This window comes from Mya arenaria, chromosome 3 (genome assembly GCF_026914265.1).
Source record: "Mya arenaria isolate MELC-2E11 chromosome 3, ASM2691426v1".
In the NCBI taxonomy this organism is placed as follows: domain Eukaryota; kingdom Metazoa; phylum Mollusca; class Bivalvia; order Myida; family Myidae; genus Mya; species Mya arenaria.
In genome coordinates, this window is record NC_069124.1 from 28,534,031 (window position 1) to 28,545,099 (window position 11,069).

The 11,069-nt window shown below is 36.9% G+C and overlaps 1 protein-coding gene across 1 annotated transcript; it reads right to left on the bottom strand.

Annotated features, from left to right (window-relative positions):
- Positions 1–2,975: 2,975 nt before the first annotated feature.
- LOC128225924 (interferon-inducible GTPase 1-like) lies at positions 2,976–10,193 on the bottom strand. The gene is made up of 4 exons (XM_052935818.1): positions 10,127–10,193; positions 9,352–9,393; positions 4,534–4,571; positions 2,976–4,193 (listed from the first exon to the last, which is right to left on the bottom strand). Exons 1-4 carry the CDS (start codon positions 10,191–10,193, stop codon positions 2,976–2,978), a joined length of 1,365 nt encoding a protein of 454 aa, XP_052791778.1.
- Between the last annotated feature and the right edge of the window lie 876 nt (positions 10,194–11,069).

Genomic DNA, 11,069 nt, shown 5'->3' on the forward strand with positions numbered 1-11,069 from the left:
AAGTTGTGGTTTCATGGTGCTTAATGTTGATACTTTAAGATGTTGTATCTCAAAGAATTGATCCATGTATCAGTCAACGTCTGAAAGTTAGTCCATTTTGTTCATTAAATGTTATATTCTGATATCACCATTTACATAGTGATCCGCAATTTTCTTGTAGATGCTTTGTTTCGAAGCCATTCCAATAGTCCCGTTTACAACCTTAACAAGTACAATACGGGTCGCATTAACAGGTTCTGAACGAATTATTAACATTCACCATTCAAATTTAATATCAGCTTTCTTAAACGCATAGCGATTAACAACCTAGGAACTTCATGTACATCAGTCAGATTGTTCTTACCTAGCTCCTACTGCATGACAGAACAACTGCAATTCTTACTTGTCTGTTTTTAAAGGGGTAAAACTATTAATAAAAAAATATTCTTGCTTTATATTTTACAAACGCTTGTAACAATAATTATGTACGTAGAAGTTTGTTTCGCTTCATGACGATTGTCTTTTCCTTTAACATTCTCTTCAACCTATGAAAATCGTATTTCAAAATCTCGTAGCTGTCTATCAAAAATAGTTCATCAATGGAAATGCCATTTCTCTGTAAAAGCTGCTTTGTTTCTTTTCTTATCTCCGATATAAGATGTTTAGAACTATGCGAGGTTGGATGAGCTCTCTTGTCAGCAGTTATGTCTATGTCAATTTTTGTTCGCACAAAGTATAAGGTTGTGTTATAACATTAAACTTGCCTTGACAACCAAATGTCATTTTCCCAAAGACGACAACTAGTTATGAGTATTAATTAGTCATATCGCCTCATATTCGCTTCCTGACTGAAACTGTCTTTCGAGAACGAAGGCAAACCTATTCCGGGTAATTCCCAGCATGAAATACGGACGGTCCAGGGTAAGTTATGCGCATTGGTATTCCGAAATGTTGAATAACAGCCAACGGCAGCAGCACCAAGATCGTCACTTGTTAACCCCATCAAAGCATTAATAAATCTTGATTTGCCAGCACCCGATTGGCCAACTATAGCTATGTCTACGACTACGTTTTTCCATCGATTCAAGTAGGAATGAAAATTGTGTTCTAATCCATACAAGAGGTCTTGCTCACACAACTTGGCGCTAGATGCTTTGATACCCAGTCCGTTCTCAAGAACAGCTGAAATACAGAAACACGTAACCATTGTAAAGTAAACGAACCGTTAATAAAATAAAAGTCGTCAAATGGGCTCCAATTCATGCCAACACTGTAAACTTGAAAAAGTACATGAATTTGTGTATTTACCATTAACGATATAGACGCAGATTTAATAGTTGCAGTTACGGTTGTTTATCCAGGTCAGGTATTTCTTTTATATGATCACAAACTATTTTAAGGTCTCAATCCACATAGCAAGTTGCAATATTCCATTGAAAAGTTTTGTTGTTCCATTTCAGTTACCAATTTAGTGTACATAGTATAAATATGTGCATCAGCATGTACCCATTTATAAACATTGACACGTAATATTATTCAAAAAATTCTTTGATTACCTTAAGATCTACATCGTTTTGTATTGAATCTAGACCGGCTGCTGAAACAAGGCATGGTGAAAGCTAAAAGGCATGAATGTCTACGTGAGTTTGGTTTATGGTCACCCGGACAAGTGGGTTTCCTACGGGTACTCCGGTTTCTCCAATAACACAAGACCACACTCTCGCGTAAAATCGTGATTAATATAATGTTGTAATAACTTGTTTCACAATCGTTTTAAACTCAATAAGTTTAAACTATAATTAGTTCTATCAAAGCTTTACTTTCTCTTCTCTACTCCCCGTTCGTTTTTGGAACAACATAATAGTTAATGGTATAACTTTGGCATCGTCGTCGTTGGCGGCATCATTATTGTACCCCAAACCATGAATGGTGAACATATCTTTTGCACTTAATTTATATAGAACTTAGATTTCCTTTTAGAATAACCAGGCCATGAATGACAAAAAAAAAGAAATAGCTACACTTTGGACTAAGAACCACATAACAGAGCTATTTTACATAATCAAGTCACACAGCATTGTAACGCATTCTTCTTCTGATTGAAAGTTATTTTAACCGTTTGTCATAACTTGAACTGTCATTGTCATAGAACTGATTGGTATATCAATGACAATAATGATACGAGTAATTATTTGCTTTGGCCAAACATACCATAACCAGGTTAAAATGATGAACATAGGTTTCTACACACCAGCTGGCGACACGATAAACACATATAAGTGCATATAATTTTATTTTTTTAAAGTGTCACTCTTATTCAAAATCAATATATACACATGTAAAACAAACATCAATTTTGACTAATAAACCTTTAACTACTTACTAAATAATGTATTATTAAAAAAATATTAATTACTGATAACACGATTGTAACCGTGTGTTTAATAGCAGAAAGCCCAAAAATATTAAATGATTGTTGAATGCTTAAAGATTTACTGTGGTCTACTAAGGTAGAAATACCGTGTGCTATGCATTTTCTTTCAGATTAAACTCGGTATCCTTCATACGAACCATTGTTTTCGACATTTACTCATACTGTTTGGAATATTAAAACAATATAATTAATTGTGGTAAATCTTTTTTGGGAGTAAGAGTGCATCTTTAATACAACATAGATAAAATATTCATATACATAAGATCATGATGGGATCGAATAATAACATTATTCATGCATACAATCGCATTGTATAAACATTTAAATATGGTTAAAATCACTTTTAAAAACAACATTCAAACATAATCCTAAAGAAAAATGTCAGTTATAATATACCTTCTTCTACAGTCCGACAAACAGTAAATAAAATAATAGCGTGAGATTATTAAGGCAATAATACTTTTATAATGTTTTCATATAAGTTCTCCAAATCTACTGCTTAACACCATTTATCCCGGGATGATCAATTTATTTGTGTTTGACATTGTGAATCCGATTAAAGTCAGTCGACAGGGGTGCTTGTTTGGTTTATCACCCACTGCTCAAACGCTTTGTTCGCCTTGATAGCCTCTTCTTCGCACATGTTCAGCAATTTGTTTAATGTATAGGAACAAACAGGAAAGCTAGCCGCTACAGACACTAAATGTCCAATAACTGGGACAGTTGCTTTAAGAAAACACTCAGTGGCTTCCGTTACAGCAATTTCAGCACACAGCTTAAGAAATCTATCCATTGATGCTAAGAGAATGTGCGAAGTCATTCCAAGTTGCTTGTACAACGACTCCACTGGCATGTCCATCTTCATTGCAAGCTGTTGCACCGTGTTCTTATCAGTTCCCAATTGTGACTTGTAAAAGTTCACCTCCTTCATGAGTATTCCAACTTCGCATAATAATCCAGCTCCCGGAATCGGCGCAAGCGAGCCAATGGAAGCAAGCATTGCCTGATATTTTATTCGTGAACGAAGAGCAGCTACCTTTTCCTTGAGTATGTTCGAACTTGCTGCCGATATCGAAAATATCAATGACTGTTTTATGAGACAAGGTGCGTCGACAATGATTCTTTCCATCAAGTTCTCAAAGTCAAATCGTCTTGTATCATAGTTGTCGATCAGGAAAACATTGTCTGGGCTTACATTTACTGATTTCAATTGTTCTGCTGTTTTGGTTCGAATTTCCTGGAGCAGACTCACTTGATTATGTGAACGTGGGTGGGCTTTTTTGTCTGAGCTAACGTCAACGTCTATTTTGGTTCTAACAAAATAAAAATGTTTTTCACGTTTTTCAATTTCTTTAACCAGCCATAGGTCATTTTCTTTAAACCGACACTGTGTAATCAATATAAAAAAGTGGTAACTCTCAAACTGCACAGCTTCAAGGTAAGATTGCTTTGGAAAGTTTGGTGTTCCTACACCGGGGAGATCAGTAAACAATAATGTCTTCTTTCGTGGGTGTTGAAATTCTTTGCAATCTGTCGTGCACTCATTGCAGCCTACCATGGCCGCTTTTGGATCGTCCCCACTAATTCCAAGCATTGCATTAATAAAGGAGGACTTGCCTGATCCTGATTCTCCAATGATAGCAAACCGTGTAACTATATTTTGCCAAAGGTTCAACTCTGAGCTGATCTTCTTCTGCAAAGCGGCAATTCCTCCTGTGATCAGTGTTGTTTCATATTCATTTTGTAGATCTTCTGTCATCTTAAGGTCCTCGAAGGAATCCTAAAATATTTATGAAACATTTAATATACATTCTAAACGTCACGTTGTGTGTGTAATTTTCCATTATGTACATGTGAAACGTTCCCTCCTAACGTACGCCCAAACTTCTGGATCCATCCCTTTTGCAAGCTTTGTGATCTGTGTTTAATTATGAACATCGTCGGCTACCCCGGTTCTCTATTCCGTTTACATTTCTTCAGGAGTGCCTAATATTTTTTCGGGGGTATCCGACGATTGGTTATGGACAGCAAGGCTAAACTTAGACACGTATCTTTTAAACAGTTTTTATGGTGGTTAAAACAGTATTGTATAAATTTATAAAGCAACAATATTAACATACCATTGAATAGTCAGCAGAGTCATTCAGCACGGCATTCGCTAAAACAGTCAATAAATACATGCGAGGAAATCCTATTTATGCCTCTCTGGGGGAGACATATTGTTTTTGCTCTGTCCGGTAGTCCGTCAGTCCGTCAGTCCGTCCGTACGTCACACTTCGTTTCCGATCGATAACTGGAAAACCGCATGACCTAGGATCACCAAACTTGGTAGGGAGGTTGGTCGTGAGGTGTAGAGGATCCCTATTGTTTTTGGGGTCACTAGGTCAAAGGTTAAGGTCGCGGCGACCCCCAATATAAAAACATTTCTGCTCAAAATCTTGAGAACGGTTTGACCTAGGTTCACCAAACTTGGTAGGGAGGTTGGTCATGAGGTGTAGAAGATCCCTATTGTTTTTGGGGTTACTAGGTCAAAGGTCAAGGTCGCGGCGACCCCCAATGTAAAAAACATTTCCGCTCAATATCTTGAGAATGGTTTGACCTAGGTTCACCAAACTTGGTAGGGAGGTTGGTCATGAGGTGTAGAAGATCCCTATTGTTTTTGGGGTCACTAGGTCAAAGGTCAAGGTCGCGGCGACCCCCAATATAAAAAACATTTCTGCTCAAAATCTTGAGAACGGTTTGACCTAGGTTCACCAAACTTGGTAGGAAGGTTGGTCATGAGGTGTAGAAGATCCCTATTGTTTTTGGGGTCACTAGGTCAAAGGTCAAGGTCGCGGCGACCCCCAATGTAAAACACATTTCCGCTCAATATCTTGAGAATGGTTTGACCTAGGTTCACCAAACTTGGTAGGGAGGTTGATCATGAGGTTTAGAAAACTCCTATATTTTGGGGGGTCACAAGGTCAAAGGTCAACATCGCTGTGACCTCTAATGTAAAAAAATATTTCCGTGCAATATCAGGAGAATGCTTTGATCTAGTTACATTTTATACCAGTTTGATTGATTGGAAGAACTGATAAGATGTCATAGTATAGCCATGGACAGGATTCTGTGTTTATAAAAAAAAGTCTCCTTAAAGCTTCAACTGAATTTATTATGTCTCCCCAATTAATGGGGAGACATATTGTTTTTGCCCTGTCCGTCAGTACATCCGTCACACTTCGTTTCTGCTCAATAACTAAAGAACGCTTGCACTCAGGAACTTTATACTTGGTATGCTAGTTGGTCATGACTAGTAGATGACCCCTATTGATTTTGAGATCAATAGGTCAAAGGTCAAGGTCGCAGTAGATATTCACTATTTAATACAGGTGAATAAACCAAACTTCACTGTTGGTTTGTCTCCTGTCCATAATTACAAATTTCATGTCCATCTTTTTTTTTCTCAGATACGACCACACAATAGGGGAGACAAGCGCTTTTTCAAAAAAGTAATCTCTAGTTTAATATTATACTCTTTTTGTATTATACGTTTTTATATACATTAATGGTTAACTTTCTAAAAAATGACATTTCTTCTCCCGTAGACGGCACATTGTGAGGCAAACCTCGGCAACTGGTAGCAGACCGAGCATAAACATCCAACAACAACAACCACTCAGCATGTAAGACGCAACCACTAGAAGACCGTTAATCAGCCAAGATGTTGCAAACTACACGGCTGGTTAATATAAATAGAAAAAACGTCATTTTTCATGAAAAGGAACTCGTTTTTTTATCATTTATGTATATGCAAATGTGGTCTTTGATTTATTTGACACATCAAAATGTTGTGTGATACGATGGGCCTTACGTTTAGAGACATTAAACTAGTCTGCGATATATAGTTCTCCAATGTGAATTGGTTTCTTGGACAAATTGAAAGCATTTGATCTTTGTAGTAACATTATTAAATCTAAGCTTCTTAAAGATTACTTCATGCTGGAAATTATTAGCTTAATATTCTCGACAAAAAATTTGAATGACTCTTACAAATCGAAGATGAGAAGCTAAGTAGTATTTAAAGGTAAATCCCGCTAAAGCTGATTACGTTTACTGAAATGTTTGTAATGAAATTGCCAAGATCGTTTGAATTCAGAAAAAAAAATAATCAGAAAATAGCCTTCTATAATCGAACAATTTTCACGTGACACTAGGCAAAAGGTAATAAACTGATCGGCGACTAACCGCCGAGAATGTATTTTTGCAAATTTCGGAATTTGATTCGAAAGGTTGCCATTTGTCGCTTTCTTGGTTTGGTTTCATGAGTCTGGATCGGTTGTATCTCAAAACTGAATTATCCCATCAGCTTATGCCACACCTTCGCAACATTCTCCTGACAAGCCCCGAAATAAAGCGCGATAACTCGACATCTACTGCCAAACGGAAGGCCACGAGTTGTCTCTACGATATTCAGGGCCATTTTTAGGAGTATATTACGTTAATCAAGATTGAATTTTTGGAAACGCACGAACATATAATAACTAAGGGTTCGTTCAAGTCATTTGGCGCGGCTTTATTAATCATTATCAATCGGTAAGTTGAGACGTAATGTGTACGACTTTGAAAAATATGCTTTGAGTTAATCAGCATATTAACAAAACGAATTCAAAATACTACCACATGATATGGGTCTTCGATATGAATAAAAAAACCCATCCACTGATAATGAATGCTTATTATTGCAAAACCTTCCCGTCGTGACTAGTGCGATACAGTGTCATACATATGCCCTGAAGAAAACGTTTAGTCAGTAGTATTACTTTGTGAAATATTTTTCGGAAATAAAAGTTTTACGTAAAATCATTTGACTTGCCACATAGTTTATTAAATATCCAATATGTGTAAACAAAGAACAGACAATATCAACTGGTTCCAGTATTGTACACTTCAAATTTAGCATAGGGGTCAAAATAAAAAAATAAATATGTCGATGTGAATATCCAGTGTGGGCATCCCTCTCTTCAATAAGAGCAACCCACCAACGTGTTCTAATAACGTTAAATGGTATTCTCGCCCATTCCTCATGTTAAGCCCGCTCAAGGCCCGCAACGTTATTGAGGTCATATTTTCTACGTTCGTCACGTCGATCGGTAAGATATCAGTTGATTTCATAGGCCAATCAAGGGTGTCAATGTCCCGCAAAAACTTGCTGTGTGTAACGTGCAGTGTGAGACTGTACAACGAGCGTTATCTTGCTGTAGAACATCAGCATGTCGGTGGGAATTGTACGGTGCAACGACGGGAACAATGGTTTCATCACAATAGAGAACAGCATTGAGATTTCCACATAAAGTTTGAAGATCTGTTTTTCAATTCGTGAAATCCCGCCCCATATCATAACACTTCCACAATCGTATCGATCACGTTGGATGACGTTATCAGGATCCAACCGTTCACCTTTGCGTCTCCATAAACGCACCCTGTCATCTGCCCCTTGTAGATTAAACTTGGATGCGTCTGTAAAAACGATCCTGTTCAATAGCCATCTTATTCGACAAAGACGTTGGCGAACCCAATTAAGATATATTGAACGGTGACGCGCTCTCAGAAGAATGCCAACATAAGGGCGACGAGCACAAAGTAGTGCGGCCTTAAAACGAGTACGTGCAGTGAAAGTTCTGGTTCCTGTGGCAGTTCTTAATTGATTTGCAATCTACCCGGCAACCATGAAACGATGACATCGAGATGACGTCACTATGTATCGATCTTCGCATGGCGTCATTTTACGAGGTCTGCCTGACCGCAGCCTGTCCTTAACGTTGCCTGTTTGAATGAACCGTTCTGGCAGTCGAAATATAGTCCGTTCGTGAACACCAAAACGAAGTGCGACGTCGGCTGCGCTTAACCCGCCTTCCAACAATCCTTATGCGATCTTTCTGTTTATCTAATGATAAGCTTGGGCAACGTCCCATAATTGTTGTCGACATGTTCTGTCCAGATTATTTCAATGTGGTCACTACACAAATAATTTGATATACAATCGCCGACAATATGACCGTGCCGATTAACGTTCACGTGCAAAATCTCTCTATGCCGTGGCAAAATCAGGCATTTATCGATGAAAAGGTAATACTAGGTCAACCACATATTGTTAAGACGTATTTACTAAAACTATTTTTAAAATTGTTGACTTAATACCAAAATGAAAATACTGACTAAACCTTTTTCTTCTGATTATTTATTAAATAAACGTTCAAAGCCCGCTGGCGTAAACTCGCTTGGATTTTCTCTCTCGTTCATTCGAACTCGATATAAAGAACATTTATGTTCACTAAGTAATATCGTAGTGGTAAGTCATCATTTTACACACTTTGTCGCAATAGTTGTATGATATTCGCGTTGTGTCCCACATTTTCGCAATGTTGTATCAGTGGCTTTCAGTCAGGGAGCACATAAGACATCGTGCGCAATATAATATCGTAGCGTATGGTAAGATGTACGAGAAATAATCGACGCCGATTATTTTCGAACAGCTAATGATCTCATAAGCCATTTGCGGCGACATTAGTTTGATTTCATACGACATCTAGCCAAACATTTCTACTCCCTCACGGCGCCAGCTCCCTGCAACTCAAAGTCCTGGCAGTGTCTTAGTCTATAAATTAAAGGTGTCATTGTAAATATCGACTGACGTTTTTAGTTACTGCCGATTTACTGCTTAGCGATCGCCGATAGCCGCACGTAAGTTCATCAAAATAGTTCTAGACATGATCCTGAGTAATGGGCAAGATCGACTGAATAATCCCTAAACTTGTTAAATGTGCACGAATGTAGCTCATCTAATGGCTCTTTTCAAATTACTGACCTAAAGGCATTTTTTCTCCAGAAATGTTAAAAAGCGTGTCATAATGTTATGTATATTATCCATAGATATCTAATTCAAGTAAAACGCGTACCTTCATCTGTCTGAATTTCTTTACAGACTGTTTGATTTCGACCTGAAAAGAAAAACAACATCAAAGATAAATGAAACATTTTCATCAACTGGAATAACATGGTTTAAAAATGGTTCAATTATTGTGATTTAAAGTAGCCTTTCTTCACATTCTAAAATTTATTAAACGTCAATTTTACCCGTAATAAAATCAATATGAAAAATACCGAGATGATACGGATCCAAAAAACAAACAAACCAGCATTATATAGTTGATAGATTTTAATGATTTCCCAAAGTGGCGTAAGTATTCCTTATTCTACATATTGACGTCAGTATTCTTGATTCTACATAGTCGGGTAAGTGTTCTTTATTATTCAAAGTGGCGTCAGAATACTTGATTCTACATAGCTCATCAGTATTCGTTATTCTACATAGTGGCGTCAGTATTTCTGATTATACACAGTGGTGTCAATATTCTTGATTCTGCAAAGCTGCATCCGTATTCTTGATTTTACAAAGGAACGTTAGCATACTTTGTTTTACGTCCCTGTCTAATGATTATGGGTATAATTCAATAGCTTCAGTAATATTGTTTCTACATAGTCGGGTCAATATTCTTAATTTTACATAATTGTGTCATTATTCATTGTGGTGTCAGTATTCTTGCAATAAATATTCCTAATTCCAAATTTTGGCGTCAGAATAACTGATTATACACACATGTGTCAGAAATAATTATCGTATATAGTGGCGTTAGTCTTCTTGATTCTATTCTTGCTTTTTATGACACGTACCTTCGCTGGGTGTCTGAACGGCTTTAGTGACGGCCTGGGTTCGACCTGAAAGGAAAACCCTCCTCATTGTTTATGGCGAAAATCGTCAAAGTCAAATGTCTGAAGATTGTTTGCCTTATTTTAAATGTTTATAATTAAGTATTATTTCGCAAATTTTTACCATAATATAAAAGTAACCCCAATCGCATCCTAGCCCTTGAAGCACCAGACTAAAGACCAAACAATCAATAAAAAGAGAAACACAACGTAAGAATATATTGTCCCGATAAACCGTATTTGAAAATAATATATTTATTAATTATATATTTAAGAATTACACAGAACTAGTATTTCTATGACTGCTTAAAATTGTGTCTCAACAGTGACATGTAGTTGAAAAGTTATCAATTTATTACGAGTAAAAATTAAGGGTGAGTGTCCGTCTATTAAAGTTGTTAAATTCATTGTGATTCGTCTAATCATCGATAGATCGATGAACCATGTAGTTGTAAATATTTTCTTTCATAAAAAAACTCCGACCTAGAATTATCGTATGTATATGCAATAAAATCGGGACCATGACAAGGCGAATAAATTACGCGTTACTACGATATAGTTATCCGAGGAGCTTGTTGAATTATGGTACCTTTACGACAGATCACTTGACACAACATATCGCCTATGGTTACACTGGACATAGTTTCCAACCAAAGCAAATGTCGAGACAATGTGACGGGGGTTCTAAAGTTTTATGAAAATTAAAAGTCTGCTGAGTACGTATTTTGAGACAAAGAACCTCTCTGAAACATAAAAAGTATACATTATTAAATAAGTCGTCTTTGTCTTTTAACTATGTATTCTAGCTAGCTTTGTGTCATACCCGATGTGCACAGCTTTGTTTCTTGGGCGTAACAAAAAATAATAAACTTGAAGTACCTGTGTTGTCTGTCTGGACATCTTGATT

Bases quoted from the DNA above. Each gene is read 5' to 3' on its own strand.
- LOC128225924 (XM_052935818.1), bottom strand. From the start codon at position 10,193: ATGAGGAGGGTTTTCCTTTCAGGTCGAACCCAGGCCGTCACTAAAGCC. The intron at 4,572-9,351 runs GTACGCGTTTTA...TGACTGTTTTAG, and splicing joins AGAAATTCAGACAGATGAAG to CGAATGCCGTGCTGAATGAC. The intron at 4,194-4,533 runs GTATGTTAATAT...TAAATATTTTAG, and splicing joins ACTCTGCTGACTATTCAATG to GATTCCTTCGAGGACCTTAA.